Source organism: Vicia villosa, unplaced genomic scaffold (assembly GCF_029867415.1).
Source record: "Vicia villosa cultivar HV-30 ecotype Madison, WI unplaced genomic scaffold, Vvil1.0 ctg.000534F_1_1, whole genome shotgun sequence".
Classification (NCBI taxonomy): Eukaryota; Viridiplantae; Streptophyta; class Magnoliopsida; order Fabales; family Fabaceae; genus Vicia; species Vicia villosa.
The window spans coordinates 429,281-452,124 of NW_026705246.1; the positions used below are offsets into that span (position 1 = coordinate 429,281).

Below are 22,844 nucleotides of genomic sequence, written 5' to 3' on the forward strand. Positions count from 1 at the left end.
ATTTTTTTTAATGTATGTGAAAATACAAAAATACCCTTAATGAAATTAAATATTTACAACCTTGCCACTCAACCCTAAAATTCTCTTCTTCTCCCATTTTACGGCATTTTCCCTCTTTCTCACTTTTTTGATTAAAAACATAAACTCTCTCCCTCTTTCTCTCCTTTTACTACTCTTCCATTGCTTGTCTTGCATATTTGTTCTTTTTTCTCCAGCTCTTGAGATTGAGGATTAGAGGTTAGTTTCTTTACATTACTAACAATTAAAGCAAGTGAATTTTGTGATAAGTCTGAAGGGCTATGTATGTTCTGCTAGTGATTAGATAATAAACCAGTTTCATATTTTCTTTTATACTTTGGAACTCATTTTTTGCTTAATAATTCATTGTTGTAGGCCATTCCACATGCTGTAGCTACGATTAGAGCCACCGCCACCGACAAGAAAAGTCCAAGAGAGGCTATTGAATTTGTTTTACAGCTATTAAAGGTTTTTGTGTAAGTTTTAGATGCAATTGTATTTATGATTTTTGAGTTTATATATAAAACTTTTGGTATAAAATGTAATATTAATTGTATATTATAAAACCAATGTCTTGTATACAATGTTTTGCTTTTTAGATGTTTTATTTGGTTTGCTACTATTGCTGTTATATTGTTGTTGTTTTATATTGTTGCTACTGTTGCTGTTTTATTTGTTTTAGATGTCTTGTATACAACCTTAGATTAAATTATAATATGGTTGCTAATTTAACTTAGGAGAATAAACAATCTTAAATTAAGGTTATAATTATAATATGGTTGTTAAAGTGTATTTTTCTTATGATTTTGTAGCACAAGATTGATGATGAAGAGTAGAAAAATTGATTCTTTTTTCAAGAGGAAAGAAAGAGATGAAGAAAATAATGCTTCTATATCAGAACCTCAAAGAGTTTTAGAGAATCCAAGAATTGAAGAAAATGTGAATAGAGTTTACCCGGATCCGGATGACATTGAGAATTCTTTAGAACGTGATCCTGGAAAACGTCCTTCAATGTGGGAATATCCACTAAACCAAATGGATGAAATACGGAGAGCTTATTTAAAATGGGGTCCATATCAAATTCAATTAGAGAAATATCCATTGTCTGGTAAAGAAGACCATAAAAGAAGATTTCAATATGCTTGGTTTAGCATTTTTCCTTCATGGTTAGAATATTCACCTTCAGAAGATGCGTCTTATTGTTTACCATGCTATCTTTTTAGCAAAAGACCAAGTGGTCGTCCGGGTTCAGATGTCTTCATTTCTACAGGTTTTAGAAGTTGGAAGAAAGTTAGAAATGGAAAGAATTGTGCATTTCTTAAACACATAGGGATGGATCCTTGTTCACCACACAACAATGCTATGAAAGCTTGTCAAGACTTGTTGAATCAAGATGGGCACATTAGGAACATTGTTCAAGCTCAAAGTTCGATTGACATTAAGAAGAATCGATTACGTCTCAAGACTTCAATTGACTCAGTTCGTTGGTTAACTTTTCAATCTTGTGCTTTTAGAGGTCATGATGAAAGTAAAGAATCATTAAACCAAGGTAATTTTCTTCAATTGATAAAACTCTTGGCATGTTACAATGATGAAGTTGCAAAAGTTGTGTTAGAAAATGCTCCATCTAATAGCAAGTATACTTCACATCACATTCAAAAAGAGATCTTGCATATTCTCTCAAGTAGGGTGAAAAAGCATATACGTGAAGAGATTGGTGATTCCAAATTCTGTATTCTTGTAGATGAAGCTCGTGATGAATCTAAAAAAGAGCAAATGTCTCTTGTTTTAAGATTTGTTGATAAAGATGGTTTCATACAAGAGAGGTTTTTTGGTCTTGCACGTGTTCATGACACTACATCTTTAACTCTTAAGCAAAAAGTATGTGATATACTTTCTCAACATGACCTTGATGTTTCTAACATTCGTGGTCAAGGATATGATGGTGCTAGCAATATGAGAGGAGAATGGAACGGTTTACAAGCATTATTTATGAAGGATTGTCCTTATGCCTATTATGTTCATTGTTTTGCTCATCGGTTGCAACTTGCCTTGGTTACTGCAGCAAGAGAAGTTAAACCAATTCATCAATTCTTTGATAAGATAACTCTTATTGTGAATGTTGTTTGTTCTTCTACAAAGCGCCATGATAAGTTACAAGCTTCTCAATTAGAGGAAATTGAACATTTGTTAGAGATTGGTGAGATTGTAACTGGTAGAGGTGAAAATCAAATTGGTACTTTGAGACGTGCTGGGGATACTCGTTGGGGATCACACTACTCTTCTATTTCTAGCTTGATAAATATGTATGAAGCAACTTGTACCGTTTCTAAAAAATTTGCAAAGGAGGGATTAAATTATGCTTCACGTGGAGATGCTGATAGTGCTTACAATCACTTGAAGTCGTTTGATTTTATATTCATATTGCATCTGATGAAAGAGATCATGAGTGTCACAAATATGCTCTGTCAAGCCTTACAACAACAATCCCAGGATGTAGTTAATGCTATGCATTTGGTTTGTACAACAAAAACTCTTATTCAAGAATTGAGAGAAGATGGTTGGGATAAATTGTTTACTTGTGTGAAGTCTTTTTGTGAAAAGCATAATATTGAGATTCCTGATCTTGATGATGTTCATTCAACAACAAGATTTGGTCGTTCTCGTCTTGAAGAGAATCAGGTAACCATTGAGCATTATTTTAGAGTTGAAATATTTTTTACTACCATTGACAAACAACTACAAGAGTTGAATAGCAGATTTAGTGAGCAAGCCATTGATTTGTTAACTCTAAGTTGTGCTTTATCTCCCAAGGATAACTATAAGGCTTTTAACTTTGATACTATTTGCACTCTAGTTGAAAAATATTATCCTATGGACTTTAATGAGCAAGAGAGAATTAATTTGCAATTTCAACTTCGACATTTTATTATTGACGCTCGTCAAGCAACGAGTTTGAAGAATTTATCAACTATTCAAGACTTGTGTTCCTCTATGGTTGCAACTAGAAAGAATGAAATTTACTATTTGATTGATAGATTGCCCCGCCTTGTCATGACTCTTCCTGTATCTACGGCCACTACTGAAAGATCTTTTTCGGCAATGAAAATTATCAAGACAAGATTGAGAAGTAAAATGGAAGCTAATTTTTTAGGAGATAGCATGATGATTCACATTGAAAGAGAAATTGCTGCAAACATTGATTCTGAGACTATTATTGATGATTTCAAGCTACTCAAAGACCGTAGAGCATTGTTATAAGGTATTTTTAAGTTACACACTTTGAAAATTTCATGTTCAACTTTATGTTTATTATAACTTAAATATTTTATATACATTGTGGTATGAATATTTGATCTATAAATTATAATTTAATTTTTTGGCCACCCCAAACTTTATAGTCTGACTCCGCCACTGGGCAGGATCGTTATAAAAATTCATAATACACTTTTGTTTCTTATTATGTTGGTTGTTTTGAAAGATAAGTTTGATAAAACTTGTGTGGGAGAGATCAAATTAAGGATTAAATGGAACATAATCTTATTACTTTCAGAAACCTACCTTACCTCATTGGTGAGGCAGTTCCACGTAGAATATTTGGGCAATGAATCATGTTGAACTCTAATGTCAATAAGTGATATTCTTTATGTTGTTTGAATTTTTTTTATAGGTGAAGCTGTCCTTTGGCCTTATTTTAGTAGAAAATTATTCAATATTATTTCTTTATGATTTTGTTTAAGGTTAGTTTGCATTGGGTTATAGTTCTAAAATATTAGAACTTTGGCTTTCTGTTTGTAGTAGGATGTTATGAATTTTTGGCATATCCTTGTGATTTTTATATAATTTTGTTTGACTTTTAAAAAGTAATTTTTTACTTTGGTTTAATTAAATTGGTATAAGTCCATTGGTCATTGTTATTGATAATTGTAAATTTGTGTGGCTAACTTTTTAGGTACTTTGGTTTGAGAGATAAAATAAAAACAATTAGTCATATTGTTGAGAATTAGTTCTTAAGCACAGAGTTTGATTTTCATCATAAGGTGTTTTACTTATTTGAAATCCATTGGTCATTGTTTGTGATAATTATTTTATTTTGATTTGTTTCTATCATGCAGTTTCATTTCATATATCCAAAGTTCTTCGTATTCAACAGAAACCGAAGAAATAAACTGTCAATTAAACTAACACGTAAGGTATGAAGTTTTAAATCTAGTTATGCAAAATATTCAGATTGCTACAATATTCTATTTATCATGTAAAAATTGGCTCTAAATAGTTAAATAATATCTTAAGATTGTTTTTGTATATCTCAGTTGTCATATTTGAAAAAATATATTTAAAATAATAAATACAAAACAATTAATTAAACTATAATAGAGATATTGGAAAAGAAAGTAGCATGATAAAAAAATTGTCCCACGTCAATAAATTTAAATTTAAGTAGTTTTAAAATTTGATCAGTATTGTCTCACATTGACCATTCATTATAAATTGATGTGCCTAGTATACCTCACTTGCTGAAAGAGTTTGACTTGTATCATGAAAACATACACACTTCTTTAGGATAAATAATACTAATTTATTTATTTTTTAATAAATTAAATTCGTTCAATATTAAAAATTGAAAAATTGCCGGTTCTCGGTTTTAGTTGGTTTAAATCTAGTTGCTTTCATTTTAATATTGGTTATTTGATACAGAAGTTTATAAAGACAACCGAATTATATTATTATTCGGTTCTTAATTGGACCGGTTAAATTAATCGATTAGGTTTGGTTTAGATTATTATAATTAAAACTATTTTTAATTTATTATAATTTATATATATATATATATATATATATATATATATATATATATATATATATATATATATATATATATATATATATATTTATATATATATATATATATACACACACACACATACAACACATTCAATATGTATCCCTACATATTAAAAAAAAAGATTTTGGAATGTTTGGAGTGGCCATGACCACCTCTGTTTACACGTAGCTTCGCTCCAATCCAAAACATATTAAACTCACTCCATCCATCTTTTTCTTTCTGTCTTATTCAACCTTCTTAATCTCCACATAAATGTCTATGTGTTTATAATTTCAGAACGTAACTATGGATCGCAGTTGGATGCAAAAAAATCGCTCGAGTGAGGAGTATAAAAATGGAATATTAGAGTTTTTGAAATTTGCTGAAACTAACCTTCCTCAAAGTAATGGAAGTATTCATTGTCCTTGTGTTAAATGTTTTAATATTGCACCTCTAAAAGTTGAGGTCGTACTTGAACACTTAGGAATGCATGGTATTTGCAAAAATTATACGACATGGACATGGCACGGAGAATTGTTAGACCCTCCAAAGGGCTTTAAAAAACAAAAGGTTGATGTAGAGATGGGCGATCAACTAGAAGAAATGATTCGTGATATTGGTCAAGACTCTTTTCAGCGAGCATATGTGTATGATACTCTTTGTAGTGACAAAGAAATTCCTTTGTATCCGGGTTGTAAAAACTTTACACGATTGTCGGCTATATTGAGATTGTTCAATTTGAAGGCAATAAATAATTGGACTGATAAGAGCTTTACAGAATTGCTCGAGTTACTGAAGGAGATGCTTCCAGATGAGAATACATTGCCACATCGTACATATGAGGCGAAAAAGATATTATGTCCAATGGGTATTGAGTATAAGAAAATACACGCATGCCCCAATGACTGTGTATTGTATTGGAAAGAGAATGAAGGCCTAGACAATTGTCCCAAGTGTATGGTTTCACGTTATAAGAAGAAGGGGGATGATGAGGGTCATGAACAGATCACAAAAGGTCCTCCTGCAAAGGTATTATGGTATCTTCCAATTATTCCAAGATTTAAGAGATTGTTTGCCAATGCAAATGACGCAAAAAATATTAGATGGCATACAGAAGAGAGAAAATGTGATGGAAAACTTTGTCATCCAGCTGATTCTTTACAATGGAAGAAAGTTGATTCATTGTTTCCGGATTTTGGAAATGAGCCAAGAAACCTTAGACTTGGACTTTCTACTGATGGAATGAATCCATATGGTAGTTTAAGTAGTAATCACAGTTCATGGCCTGTTATCTTGGTTATTTATAATCTATCTCCTTGGTTATGCATGAAACGCAAGTATGTTATGTTATCGATGATGATTTCAGGACCAAAACAGCCAGGAAATGATATAGATGTTTATCTCAGTCCGTTGATTGAAGACTTAAAAATACAGTGGGAGGAAGGCATTGATGTATTTGATGGGTATTCATGTGAAAATTTTAAATTGCGTGCCATGTTATTTTGTACAATTAATGACTTTCCTGCTTATGGGAATTTGTCTGGCTATAGTGTTAAAGGGCATAAAGCGTGTCCTATATGTGAAGAAGACACATGTTATCATCAATTGAAACATGGAAAGAAAACTGTTTATCTTGGACATCGAAGATTTCTCAAACGTAATCATCCATATCGAAGGTTGAAAAAGGCATTTAATGGATATCCAGAGAATGAGTTAGCTCCTAAGGCCTTAACTGGGAAACAAGTATATCAGCGGGTCAAGAACATACATGTTAGTTTTGGAAAGAAACAAAAGCATTCTACTAAAAAAAATATATGGAAGAAGAGGTCAGTGTTCTTTGATCTTCCATATTGGTCTAGTCTTGATGTAAGACATTGTATTGACATTATGCACGTGGAGAAAAATGTTTGTGATAGTGTTATCGGAACACTTCTCAACATTCAAGGCAAGACAAAGGATAATTTGAATTCACGTAAAGATCTTGTTGAAATGGAAATAAGAGAACAATTAGCTCCAGAATCGAGATGTAAGAAGATATATTTGCCACCAGCATGCCATACATTGTCGAAAAAAGAGAAAACAAGTTTTTGTGAGTGTTTACAAGGTGTAAAAGTTCCACAAGGGTACTCTTCAAATGTTAAAAGTCTTGTGTCAATGAAAGATCTCAAGCTAGTTGGATTAAAATCTCATGATTGTCACATATTGATGCAACAACTACTTCCTGTAGCTATCCGTGGAATCTTACCAAAAAATGTTCGACACGCCATAACTAGATTATGCTTATTCTTTAATGATGTGTGTAGTAAAGTGATTGACCCTGAGAAATTGGACGAGTTGGAAAACGAGTCTATTATTATCTTGTGTCAGTTGGAGATGTTCTTTCCACCTTCATTTTTTGACATCATGGTTCACTTAATAGTTCATATAGTGCGAGAGATTAGAATATGTGGACCTGTTTATTTAAGGTGGATGTATCCTTTTGAACGATACATGAAAATATTGAAAGGCTATGTGAAGAATCAATATCGTCCTGAAGCATCTATTATTGAAAGGTATATCACAGAAGAAGCAATTGAGTTTTGTACAGATTATTTATCAAATGCAAAACCTGTAGGCCTTCCTAAGTCACGTCATGATGGTAAGGGTACGCGTCTAAAGGTTAAGCACATGGCTCATGCAGAAGTATTTCAAGCACATTTGTATATTTTGAATAACATTGTTGAGGTTGAGCCATATTTGTCTAGACATAAAACCATTGTCAAGGAGATGTATCCTCGAATGAATGGAAAATGGTTGTTGAATGAACATAACAAGACATTCCTAAAGTGGTTTAAAATAGAAATTATGAATGATCATACTGCTTCTGATACATTAAAATGGTTAGCAAATGAGCCTAGCTTTAATGTCTTATGTTGGAGTGGATATGATATAAACAAATTCTGCTTTTGTACCAAGTCACAAGATGACAAGAGTACCATGCAAAATAGTGGAGTCATGTTATGGCTTCTTCGATGCACTTCTCTAGTTCAAAAGATAAAAACCTTGTTCTGGCATCCATAGCTTATTTTGGTGTCATTGAGGAGATTTGGGAGCTAAAATATTGTAAGTTTAAAGTGCCTATTTTTAAATGTAAGTGGGTTAATAGTAACACTGGTGTAAAAACTGACGAATTAGGATTTACACTAGTTGACCTTGATAAGGTAGGTTACAAGGATGAACCTTTCATTATGGCAGTCCATGCAAGACAAGTGTTTTATGTCAAGGACCCCTCGAATCACAAATGGTCAGTCGTCCTCCAAAGAAGAAGCATGCATCAAAGTGATGAAAATGAAGATTTGACTTTTGATATTGGTGACATTACTACTTTTTCATCCCAAAGACCATCTTTCAGTAATGAAAATGAAGTGGATGATGTGTATGCCACTCGTTATGACCATCAAGAAGGGATATTGGAGGATAATAATAAATGAGAACATAGGACATTCTGCTAGGTTTATATTTGTTAGTTTTTATCCACTTTTATATTGTTAATTTTTATTTTTATTTATTTAGTAATTTCTATTGATAAGTTAACTGACACATTAATTTATTATGATAAAAAGGGAAAGATGATTGATTCACCCGACTCTCTTCCACAAAAGAAAAAAACAAGAGGTGCCACAACTATGTCACGATTCATTGGAACTATAGAACCTGGTAAGAAGTGTGAGGTTGATTTTGATGAAGTTATGTTTGCACCTAGTGGAAACAATGCTGCACAATTTATTAGTTATGTATCTTACCTTGCACGTAGCAAGGTTAATATTAATGAAAAAACATGGAAAGACGTAAGTGAAGTAGCGAAGACTATGATTTGGCAAGAAATCACGGTATTTACTATTAAAATAATTCTTTGAAAGTTATATTTTTCTTAATACTCATATATAGTTACTAATATTTGAAATTTTTGTAGGATAAGTTCACTTGTCCAATTCCCATTGACCCTGAAAATGACAAATGTAAGAAGAAATGGTTAGTTTATATTGGGGATTGTTGGAAGCAATTTAAGACATATCTCACCAACACCTATGTATTTGGGGATGGAGATAAAGAAGGCAACTTAACACCAGTGGTTAAGTATAAATACATCTCCGAGGAAGATTGGAATAAGTTTTTTCAGGACCGGACCAAAAAAGAATTTCTGGTTTGTTGAAATAAAATATTTTTGTTTGACTTAACTAATTTTAATTTTTTTGTTGATTTTTTTTATTGTGTTACTTTTATAGGAGAAAAGGGAAAAAGGCAAGCAAAATGCATTAAAAAATGTTCACCCCCATAGATTGTCTCGGGGGGGGGGGGTTACAATAAGCTTAAAGCCAAGATGATGGAAGAAAGGATGAAAACAATGCTTGAAGAGGGCTCAAGTTTGACTGATGTTCCCATGCCAAAACGATATGAAGTATGGTTGACGGCCCGACAAAAGAAATCAGGAGATTATACATCTGAGGCAACAACTTTGGTAGCTTCTAAGGTTGTAAGTAAATATCTTTTTAGTAATACTTTTAAATTTAATTTGTGCACTGTTTAAAATTATGTATGCATATGTTGTAGGAGGAGTTAGTTGAAAAAAGTACTCAAGGTACTTATGTTCCCGAAGGACGTGAAGATATCTTGACTAAAGCAATTGGAACAAAAGAACACCCCGGCCGTATCCGCACCGAAGGTCGATTTGTTGGCTTTAAAGAATATTATGGTAAATCTTCACGCTCCACATCAAAAGGTATCTCTATGGATGATCTTCATATAGTGAGTCAACAAATGGAACCGAAAATAGAAAAAAAAAATTAGAGAAGAGGTTGAAAATGAGTTTGAAAACAAATTGAAGGAGATGGAAAAGATTCAAAAGGAACAAATGGAAAAGTTCCAAATAGAGATTCAAATGAATTTTTCACAACAACTAAATGTGCTAAAGGAGGTAAGAATGAATGTCCATATTTTTCTAAAACTGTGTAGAGATGAAAATAGTAATTATAATTCATACAGTTAAATAGTATATAGTCTTGTTAGTGAGATTACTATATACACTTCTCATATATGATTTGTAAATGGTTCATTGTTTTAACTTTTTTACAGCATATGGAATCTATTGGGATGAACAATTATGATACTCAACAAAATATTATCTCTCCCCAGGATACAACAACTAATGGTAGTTTCTCTAATGTGGTTATGGCAAATGATGAAGATTTCATCAAGAAGATTACCATTTTTAAAGAAAAGATGATAAATCTCAAAAAAGACACTTTCAAAATTGAATTGGATCACGACAAAATTGAACCATATTTCTATGTTGATATAGATGACCTTAATGATTTGATTATGGGTAACCATTGGCTTTCCATGCATATTTTGTCCGTGTGGTGCACGTAAGTGTATGTATATATATATATATATATATATATATATATATATATATATATATATATATATATATATATATATATATATATATATATATATATATATATATATATATATATATATATATATATATATATATATATATATATATATATATTAAATAAATTCATTTTTTATATTGATTAATTTATATTTATATTTGTTTCAACAATTTAGATATCTGCATCGCTGGTGTATCTCGAATTCCTCTAGCGAGCAATTTGGTTTCTTTGATCCTTTTAGGACATTTAATAACAAATCTGGGGGCCATAGTGAAGAAGCTGTGCAAGCATTCATACAAAATAAGATGTATAATCATCCTAAAAAATGTTATTTAGGACCACGTTTGAATCTGTAAGTGCATATTACTAATCAGATTGTCAATCTTTTTGCATGTTATATTTTTGTTTATATGTGCTTCTAACATGATTGTTTGTAAATTCTCAGCAATCATTGGCAATTATTTGTTGTTTGTCCAGATGATAATATTATTTATTGGTTTTGTTCGCTTGGAAATCAACCAAGCAAATCTTTTAAGGACACGCTTCTAAGGTAAAATATATCTTTTAAAATTTATTTTGAAATTTCTCTATTGCTTATCTTTATACGTTTACTAAACATAATTAGTTTTTTTTTTAATTATTTTTATTAGGGCTATGAGAGGCTATAACATCCTGAGAGGTCGTATTGCGAATAAAAAGCCTAATTTTATAACTATCAAGGTAAGCAAATTATCTTAAACTTATTGATATTTCATATATATATGATTATATGCTTTTTTAATCATTTAATTTGTAGGCACATCAACAAGAAAATAGTTGGGCTTGTGGCTATTATGTAATGAAAAATATGTTTGACATTATTCAGACGGGTATATTTCAAGAATTACATGAGGTAATAAGAAAAGATTTCAATATTTAATATGGAAATCACATCACTTCGTGTTTTAACATGTTCTCGTTTAATTTATTTTATGTTTATATTTGTAGATATATGATGATCCATCATCATATGACAAAGATATTATTGATAATATCCGACAACTTTGGGCTCAATTCTTTTTGCAAATAGTTGAAGAACAACATCAACTTGAAGAGAAAGAAACAAGGAGTTAGATAAAAGACGGTGTTTTATAAGAATTAATATTGAATTATTAATTAACTTTTTTTTTTACATAATTTTATATTTGAGTTTGGGTTTATTGTGTATGGTATAATTTGTTGAATTTAAACCAAAATTGTGAGTTTAATTTTGTTCAGTTGAAACAATAATAAAAAGTTTATTGGTGACATATGCATCCCCAACTTGATTTAATATTAAACAATTATCTTATGCCTTTTTTCCATCCATTTTACAAAATACTATTTGTTGAGGGTTCATCTAAAATCAAATGACACTCGATGTCATTTATAACACTAACTTAAATAAAAAAACAGGTGTGATACATATGCTATACAAACAATTTAAGAAAAAAATCAGGTGTGAAATGATGGTTTCTAATCAAATAACTCCGTCAAACTTTTAACACCCGATTTTGGAGAAAATTGGTACGATATGTATGTTCTACATCTTTTATTAGGCAAAAACGGGTGTCATAAGTTAATTTTAAATCAAACTACTCTCCATTAAACTTTAACACCGATTTATGGAAAAAATAGGTACGATTTATAAGTGTTTACACCTCTTTGAAAGAGAAAAAAGGTGTCAAATGTTAGTTTTAACACCCATATGTAACACTTATAATACCAGTTTATCGTTGGTGTTAAATCAATTTACCATACCTTTTTTAAAACCGGTGTCAAAAACATACTTACAATACCGGCAGCAACAACACCGGAAAAAATCAGGTATTATATCTCTAAAAAAGTGGTCCTATCATCATAGTGTTATATCTTGAGCATCTCATAACTTCATTTGATCAAATTTATCTCAAGATCATGTGGCTCAATTCATCAAGAAACTTCATAGGTTCATGTGTTTATTTCTATGCATTCTTCAACAAGTTTCATCAAGCCTTGAGCCTCACAATCAAGTGTGCTTCAATAAGACATCATTTCAAGGTCTTATGTACCTCCTCATGCTTTATAATGCAAGGAAAGTTCAAGAGATTAAAAGTTGATTCAAGAAGTTTGACCTAATTTGACAAGTCCTTGATTCTATGATCACAAGGGCATAACTCCCTTAATTTTCAACATTTTTTAGTGCTTCCTTTTGAAAATTATTCTCCATAACTTGCTCATTTTTTTAATCATTTTGAGCCCATTCTTTTTGCATAGTAATATTGAATGAGTCTACTTCAATTCATATTTGAAGATCAAGAGCAAATTTTTACTGGAAGATCATGAAAGAAGGAGAAACATTAGAGGTCATTTCAAGATGCCTAGGTTTTAAGGTATATCATGTATGCAAGACTGACCACAAGTCCAAATTGCTCAATTTTAACTTTCTCTCGCATAACTTTTGGCTATAATATTATTTTTCCATTCTCTACAACTTTCATGTTGGGACTTTTGATCAATTCAAGTTCTAAATTACTCATTTTGATGAAATGACCTTGCAAGATTGCCTTATTTTTGCCCAAGTTGACAAAAGCATATCTCCCAATTCATGAAGCCTATTGGAGGTAATTCTTTTTGTAGTGTGTTCATCTTGATAAGGAGAGTATTTGGCTCAAATAAAATATCAAAACGCACACACCAATTTCTTAGGGCCTAAGATTGAACTGAGCTGCCCAAAAATGTCAAAGTTGCTAAAATTGGCTAAGTGTTTTGTGCATTATTTTTCCCCACTTCGAGGAGCCATAAATTTTGATAAAATAATCCAATTGGAAACTTTCAAATCTCATGATAAAGCTTGATCACTCAGCTTTCCAAAGAGCCCAAGATTGTACCATAAAGGTCCCTACATTGCTTGCCCCATGATGTTGAAGTTGGTATCTTAAGCCTTAAGTTTCCACTTACAATCAAAAGTGAATTTGATTAATGTGACCTCTAATCACCAAATTGATGCTTGAATTTCACTTAAACATGTTTAACAAATTTGTCTATCCAATTTTAAACTAAATTTTTGTTTCCCTTTTGAGTGGAACTGCATTTGCTCTGATTTCTTCATTGTACTCAGGAGGTATGTTGGCGCAAGATGTGATGTCTTGCCGAGAATAATTTTAAAACCAAACAAACTCTCTTTTGCACACAATTCTTTTAACACACAAATTTACAAAAAAAAGTTCTTGTGGAGTACCACAGATGTGAGGGGTGTTAATACTCTCCTCTTGCATAATCAACCCTCGTACGTAAAGTTTTTGTTTTGTTTTATTAGTTTTGATTTAAAAAACTTCTTTGGGTTTTACTTTGTTCTTTTCCTATTTTTTTTAAAACAATAAAGCGCAATGTCGACTTTTACTAAAATAATGAGTTAAGTCAATCAATAGCTTTGGTCTTAATTTTTTCCCACTACAATGTCCTTCCTCTTTTTTACCTGTTTTCTTTTTAATATATGATAGCTCATTAAGAAAAAGGGTATTGCTAATCAGTGCCCTCAGGATAAAGGTTAAGCATTTCTAAAAAAGAAAATATTTTATAAAAGTTATAATATTTTAATTTCCAAAACATTAAATACACAGATTACCGAGATAAAATTACTATTTTAAAGTTTTAACCATTGCCCTGAGGGCACTTATTAACATTTCCCTAAGAAAAAATTATAGGTTACCATCCTAAACACAAGCACATATTATATAAATGACATTTTATAGAGTTTTTTTTATTAAATGTTACACTTATAATATTAAATTATAATAAAACATATGTTTAAAATGTTACTATTAATTGTATCCAAAAAAAAAATGTTACTATTAATAATAATGTGGACAAAGCCGTCACACCCTACAAGAGTACTATTGAACAATTTAGAAGAAAACCAAAACTTGTAACACTGTTCATAATGAATGTAGGGTATATAAACTACTATTAAAAGAAGTACACATTTGAACATGTTCTTCAAATCAATTTTTTTTTTCTTTCCTGAATATACATTTTCTCTCCTTCTCCTCCGCTGATGTTTACTGCTCAGCCGCTCCATAACAAAGGCATCATTTTGTGACAACAACATCACATTCACATGGCTATGCTCTTCAAAATTACAGTTAATATCTCTTTTGTGACCAATCATGTCTGGATGCATCTCTAATAGTGGAGATGTTTTGGGATTTCTCGACTGTATTGATTTTTTTTTGGACGTACACATGTGCTTCTTTTAAGTTTATATATGTTTTTCTTAATAAAATTAATTTATCAGAACAAAAAGAAAAATTGTAGAATATATTTAAGTGTGACACTCGTTGTATACTAGAAAGTAGACATATGCTTCCTAGTTTTGAGACAAATTAAAATAAAATATATTGTGTTTGACAAAAGAATGTATTTATTTAATTCACATGTAGGGTTGTTGAAGGAATAAAATTTTAGAGTATTAATATAAATAAAATTATTCCATTTGTACTCAAATAAATATATACCGCATTTAATATTTGGGTTAAATATGTTTTGGTCCCTATAAAATTATTAAATTTTAATTTTTAGTAAAAAAAATATGTTTTGGTCCCCACAAAATTATTTATGCACGTAGTTTTATTTTTTATTGTTAAACAATGTGTATTTTTGAATAATTATTTTACAGACATGTTTAGAACGTTATAAAAAATTCCTCGGAAAAAAAGAAACTCAAAATTTGATTTCTAAGTCGAAATTTGCATTACTTTTATTATGTTTTTAAAATTTAAAAAATTCATATTTAATTCTTCTCATTTTAAAAAATTATATAATTTGGTAAAGAAATGTTTTATAGTATTCTAAACACATATGTAAAAAATTATTCAAAAATTTAAAAGTTCAATGGTAATTAAACAGTTTTTAAAATTTTTAAAAATAGTAGGTACTAAAACTTTATTGATTATTAGTGTATTATAATTATCATTAATGCAATGTAAAAGAAATAATAAATGAGGAGTATTATTTAAAAAGTAGAATTGAAAGATATAATTTAAAGTTGCATTGGAAATTAAATATGATAATTATTTTGGGATAAATTATTTTTTGAAATATGACATTTATTTTGAGATAGAGAGAATAGTTAATTTGAGTTTTCTCACCACAACAAAATATAATTGTGAGTGTAATGACGTTTTAGTATTTGAGTGTCATGTGAGAGCTTAAAAATAGTTTACATTTTTTCTGTGGTGCAAAAATTATAGTGGAGGGATTTCTATTTTTTTTGTATAAAAATTGTTCTTGACATAATTTTTGTTGGAGTTCACACCTCTATTGATGCACAAGAATTGAAGAAGATGAAGATGAAAGAATATATATATATATATATATATATATATATATATATATATATATATATATATATATATATATATAGAGAGAGAGAGAGAGAGAGAGAGAACATAACAAACCTTTCTCAACTGTTTTAAACTACATAACAAATTGAATGCAACTTTAGTTTATATACTAGCCAAGTTCCAAATGAATCTCATATGAAAACTAAATGCAACTAAACTGAGATTAAACTCAAATGCTAGACTTCAATCTGAATTACATTTCAACACCATTCCCTAATTCATATTCAAGTTAAAATCAACAACACCAATTCCATCCCTCAAATTGATGAAGTGTTCAGTCTTGATTGCATTGGTCAGCACATATGCAAGTTGCTTCCGAGTGCTATAGTGAACAACTTAGAGCACTCCATTCTGAACTTAACTTCGCAGAAAATGATACTTTGTATCTATATGCTTGCTTCTCTCATGCATCATCGGATTCTTGGAAAAGTTTATTGTTGACTTGCTATCAATCATCAACTTGATTGGTTTGCTCACCTTGAACTTCACTTCTTGCAACAAATCCAACATCCAAACAACTTGACACACAGACAATGCTCCACCAATTTATTCAGCTTCATAGGTTGACAATGCAACCATCAGTTTCTTCTTGGAACACCAAGAAATGGGAGCATCTAAATTCATAAACATGTAACATGTAGTGCTTCTTTTGTCAACTTTGTCTCCACACATGTTAGATTCTGAATAGAAAATCAGCTCAGCACCATCTAACAATTCAGATGGAAACAAAATTACATGCTTCAGAGTCCCCTTTACATACCTAAGGATTCTGACTACATCTTGGTATTGTGACCACTTTGGTTTACTCATAAACCTACTCATCATTTCAACTGCATAACATATATCAGATATGGTATTGCACAAATATCTCATAGCACTAACCAACTGTTTGAAGCTTGTAGCATCTACATCCTCACCATGTTGATCAGAGTCTAGCTTATTGTTTGTTTATGAAGAGGTATACTGCACGTACAAATTACACTCCATTTCAATTTTTTTGAATTCTTGATGCTTGAAAAATGAATCAATTTCTAGATTCCAAGCTCTTGGGGCTTACTTAAGTTCATACAAAGCTTTATGCGGTTTGTACATCATCACTTATTTGTTCTCTATCACAAATCTAGAAGGTTGTAACACATAAACTTCTTCCAATGGACCATTCAGAAATGCAGATTTTACATCTAAATGTAACATGTGTCAAATCCTATTTGCATCTATAACAATCACTAGTCTAATTGTTCCATGTCTAGATACAGATGCAAATACTTCAAAATATTCTAAACCTGATTTCTGTAGGAATTCTCTTGTTACTAACCTTGATTTATGCTTGGCAATCGACCCATCTAGATTCAACTTTATCTTGAAAACCCATGTCACACTTATGGCTTTCTTGTTATTTGGAAAAGTAGTCAATTCCCATGTCTTGTTTCTTTCGATTGCCTCAAGTTCTTCCTTCATGGAGTTTATCCACACCTTCTTCTTGAGAGCCTCATCAATGTTGATTGGTTCAGCATCCACTATCATGGCACACTAAATGACTTCACCTTTAGAGTCATTCTCAGTGTCATGTAGCAACTCAAAGTCTAAAAGTCTTCTTAGTATCTGTCTGATTCTTTGTGGCCTCTAGAACTGTCAAGTTCACCTTCAGAGCCAGTTACATCTTCAGAAGCTGGATTACCATCAGAGTCTGGATTACCACCAGAGTCTGGATTACCATCAGAGGTTGGACTACCATTAGAGGATGGACCACCTTTAAAGTCTGAGTCACCTTCAGAGTATGAGTCACCTTCAGACTCATAATCTCTGTCACACTCATAGTCTCCTTCAAAGGCATAATCTCCTTCAGAGGAAGATTCACCTTCAGAGGCATCTTCAAAAACACCTTCAACTCCAGAAGTGGGACCAAACTTGTTCCAGTCCCATATTTCTAATTCTCTCAATATCACATATCTATTGACAACAACTCTATTCACTACTACTAAAAACACATACAATAACGGTTGCGAAACACATATAATGACGGTTGCACGTCCTTTATTAGGAAGCATGTGATTGTATGTGTGTTTATTACCACAACTAGCGTGAAACCGTTGTTATAAATTAGATTGTGCGCTACTTATAACTTCGATTTATGGAAGCAACCGTTGTGAAATAATTGAAAGGTCTTGGGTTTGAATCCTACAATATGCCATTTTTGGTTTTTACTATTTTAGATAATGCTCTACTTATAACAATAGTTGAATTAACAACCTTTGTGATATTATTTGTGCTTTTTTTAAATATATTTTTCAATTTTTGCATAATTCCCAATTTTGCAACCTGAATATTTATGATACTTATCATACCAGAAACAACAATACACCCATTTGTGAATTGAATTAGACCAAAAATTGTATTAATTCAATGACACAATTATTTTAGGAACCAAACCTTGTATATTACATAAAAACCAAAATTGAGATAAAACAACCGACAATGTACATATCATCGCATCAAATTATACTATCTTGTTGTCTTGTTCTCTTGGTGTCTTCACTTAAAACACCTATAGTTTAAAATGATACTAGTTGTTAGAAATTAGTAACATCATTGGAAATTATAACAAAGAATAAAATATGAATGGAGAATATAAAATACTTACTTGTTAATTTTCCCATATTCCTTCTTGATGATCGTTACGAATTGCATGCACGTAATCTCTATCAACTTCTTCATATGAATTAGGAACTTTTGTTGCGTAAGAATGAGTGACATCAATTCTAAAACTTTCATCATCATTATGAGGAATGTGTTTTCCTTTGAGAATAATTGACCATCTCCTCGATAAGTCTACAGGGTCTTTCACATAAAAAAACTTATTTCGTTTGAGTAGCCATGATGAATTATAAGTTGCCTTGCCAAGATAAACTCGTGTGAATCCCAACTCATCAGTTTGTACACCATTGTTATTAGGGACTCATTTGCAGTTAAATAAAGGCACTTTGAAAGTAACATAATGAATCTCAAAAATCTCCTCAATGACGCCATAGAAAGCAGTGGTTGCCAAAATAGGCTTCTTATCTTTCGAACTAGAGAAATACATGGATTCGGCCTCGACCATAACCCCACTATTTTGCATTGTACTACAATCATCTATTGCTTTTGTATAAAAGGAATAATTAGAAATGTCGTATGCCGTCCAAGTTATCACAGTGAATTCCAACATGTACGACAACCATTTAATTGTCTCGGATGCATCACCATCATTAGAAACCCTCTTATTAAACCAACTTATGAATTTCTTGTTATGTTGTGTCAACAACCACTTGTCATGCATTCGGTGATATTTTTTCTTTATAATTGTTTTGTGTTCTTATATGTAAGGTTCAACTACACTAAGATTAATCAATATATAGAAATGTGCTTCAACAACTATGTCCCAACTCATTGACTTAACATTTAAACCTTGAGTACCCGTACCACCAAATTTGTCAGCATGACGAAACTTTGGAATTCCAATAGACTCTGTTTCTGACAAATACTTTGAATAAAAGTAAATAGCTTCTTTTGTGATGTACCTTTCAATGATAGAAGCTTTTTGGAAGGATGCCATGGATAGTCACTGGTAGAAGTAATTGCATCAAGACATGACAATCATGAGATTTTAAGCCAATTAACTTGAGATCTGTCATTGATACTAGTTTTTTATTGTTCTAAGAGTAACCTTGGGGAACTTTGATACCTTGCAAACATTTTCAAAAAAATTTCTTTTCCTTTTTTGATAGAGTGTGACATGCTGGGGGCAAATAAGATTTTTCCCTCTATCTTCTGGAGCCAACTGTTGTCTAATACCCATCGCTACCATATACAAACGGAAAATCTTACTATCTTTAGTTTTTCCTGGAATGTTTAGAAGTGTTCCTATCAAACTATCACACACATTTTTCTCCACATGCATCACATCAAGACAATATCTTACATCAAGACTAGACCAGTATGGAAGCTCAACGAAAATCCATATAGTTTTCCAAATATTTCTCTCAACGGGGCCGTAATTATTCTTTACAAAGACAACATTAAGATGTTATTATCGTTAATAAACTTTATCACCAGTTAAAGGTTCAGGAGCACGTTGGTACTCCTGCTCTCCGTTAAAAGCCTTCCGCAACCTACAATAAGGATGTTTGGCTTTTAGAAATTTTCGACGCCCAAGGTAAATAGTCTTTTTTCCAAACTCAAGTTGGTGAAAACATGTATCAAATTCACATATAAGACACACTTTATGTCCTTTAACACAGTATCTTGCCAAATTTCCATGTGCATGAAAGTCGTTGATTGTGCAAAATAATATTGCACACACCTTAAAATTTTCACCAAAATATGTATCATGAACGTCAACACCTTTATCTCATAAAAGTTATAAATCTTCAATTAATGGACTTAGATAAACATCTATGTAGTTTCTAGGTTGTCTTGGTCCAGAAATCATCATACTTAACATCATATACTTGCGTTTCATGCTCAACCAAGGAGATAGGTTGTAAATCGTGAGAAGAACAGACCACGAAGAATGGTTAGCACTCATATTACCAAAGGATTTCATTCCATCAGTGGCAAGCCCAAGCTTTAGGTTTCTTGGCTCAAACCCAATATCCAAAAACAATGAATCAATTTTCTTCCAGTGTAAAGAATCAGTTGCATGGCGAATGTTTCCATCTCATTTTCTTTCGTCTGATTGCCATCTTATATTCTTTGCGTCATTTGCATTAGCAAAAAATCTCTTGAACCTTGAAATTATTAACAAGTACCATAACACTTTAGCATGTGGACGCTTCTTAATAACATTGTCATTGTCATCAACATTGTTATTCTTCAACTTGTAGCGTGACTCACCATATTCTGGACATTGATCCAAATTTTCAAATCCTTTCTTGTAGAATATGCAATCATCAGGGCATGCATGTATTTTGACTTACGCCAAACCCATTGGACACAATATCTTGTTGGCCTCATAACAACGATTCAGAAAATTCTTATCTTCTAATAGCAGTTGTTTCAACAAATCAAGCAATTATGTAAAACTTTTATCTGACCACCCGCTTTTTGCCTTTAGATTAAACAATTTTAACAACACAGAAAATCATGTAAAACTGGTGCGTCTTTGGCACTACATAAATTATCATTAATATGGGCTTTCATATAAGACGATTCTCCCATATCACGAATCATATCTTCTAGTCGATAATCCATATCTTGATCATCTTCATCCATTTGTGATATCTCATTTTGATTATTATCCACTTCTCCATGCCACGTCCATGTTGTATAATTTTGACATATTCCTTCACAACATAGGTGATAAAATATTTCTTTTTTCGACAGTTTGTTGATATTCTCGCAAACAACAGAAGGACAATAAAAGAAACCATTATTGTCGGGAACATTTTTTTCGCAAATTCAAGAAATTCAAGAACTGTTTTCTCGTACACCGGACATAATCTATCAACTTTCATCCAACTACGATCTATAACGAATTTTGAAATTTATATCAAAAGACTAATGTGAATGACACACTAATGCTACACACACAACATCTTAATATGATTATATGCATATGCATATCCAACACTGAAATCTAAAGCATATTCACAAAATCTATATAAAACATGAACAATACACATGATAATTTCGAAGACCATAAATAGAAGTTATAGATTCATGAAATATCATGTAAACAAAAGCATCATTTATGCGTTTAAAAAAAACAAGTAACCCTAGCGAAGAACCTAAACATTCAGAAAAGTATGGTAACGTATCAGAAATGATATTCGAAGAGGATGGTGAAAATGGTGAAGATTTCACTTCTAGAAATGAATGAAGATGGTGAAGATTTTGCTATCAATGTCGTCTCATTCACTAACGTACCAGAAATGATATTCGAAGATGATGGTGAGGATGGTGAAGATTTCGCTTCCAGAAATGAATGAAGATGGTGAAGATTTTGCTTCCAAAAATGATATTCGTTGTCGTCTCGTTCATTAGGGTGCCATTGTGTGTTATGAAAGGAATAAAGTATTTTTTATGTTTTAATTTTGTGGGAAACAATTTCACAACGGTTGAATGATTCAACCGTATTGAAATATGGAACATATAACCACGGTTTGTTGAAACACCCGTAGTTCTTATACTTTCAATTTTTAAATAAAAATAAATGTTAAGGGACGCACGCTTATTTTTACTGAAAAAATGGAAAAAATATTGATGTTGGGATTCAAAGCTTGTCACCTAAATTACATGACGACGGTTATTTAAAGGAACCGTGATGAAAAGTTTCTTAATGAAATAAAAAAATGCGCGTAAAAAAATGAGATATGACTACGGTAGATAAATTGCCATGATAATATTGTGTTATCGAAGGTGTTTTTCGTAGTAGTGATTAGTGACTTGGCAATAGAGTTTATAGGCATCTGTAGATTGGTAACCTATAAGCAACAGGACATTGCTTTTGTCATCCAATTTCCTTCTAGTAGCATCTAGAACATATTTGTAACAAACAGAACCAAACACCTTCAAATGACTCACACTTTGCTTTCTTCCAGTTCATTTCTCCAAAGGAACTATTTCCTTTAGCTTCTTAGTTGGACATTTGTTGAGCACATAAATTGCAGTAGCAACAACTTCACCCCAAAAAGTATGAGGTAAATTCTTCTCTTTTAACATGCTTCTGGTCATGTCAAATAAAGTTTTGTTTCTTCTTTCAGCAAGCCTATTATGTTTTGGAGTGTATGGAGTTGTCACCTCGTGCTTAATACCATTCTCCTCATAAAACTTCTTGAACTTTCCAGAGTTTAACTCACCTTCACCATCACTTATGAGGATCTTCAATCTCTGTCGACTCTGATTTTCAGCTTTCATCTCATTCATGATCAGAGTCACTCTACAGATGTAATTTGGTACCTTCTCAATATTCTTAATATTGAGATTCTCGTATTACTTGTGTAGGGACTGCAACTTCACTTTCTTCACTGATGTGTCACTGCCATAACACCACACCAGTGTATCTCACGCTGCTTTCGTCGTTTTCGTGTCGACAATCTTCTCAAACACCTTCGTATCCAACACTGATAGATGTAGAATAACGTCTTCTGATCCTTCTTCCACATATCACGTTGCATGTTT

General features: G+C 31.6%; 2 protein-coding genes across 2 annotated transcripts; both read left to right on the forward strand.

Annotated features, from left to right (window-relative positions):
- The first annotated feature begins 843 nt into the window (after nt 1–843).
- LOC131629208 (uncharacterized) lies at nt 844–3,279 on the forward strand. The gene has a single exon (XM_058900003.1). It carries the CDS (start codon nt 844–846, stop codon nt 3,277–3,279), a length of 2,436 nt encoding a protein of 811 aa, XP_058755986.1.
- A 1,870-nt stretch (nt 3,280–5,149) lies between these two features.
- On the forward strand, nt 5,150–8,313 carry LOC131629194 (uncharacterized). The gene is made up of 2 exons (XM_058899989.1): nt 5,150–7,722; nt 7,869–8,313. The coding sequence occupies exons 1-2, from the start codon at nt 5,150–5,152 to the stop codon at nt 8,311–8,313; spliced, it is 3,018 nt and encodes a 1,005-aa protein (XP_058755972.1).
- Nucleotides 8,314–22,844: the final 14,531 nt, after the last annotated feature.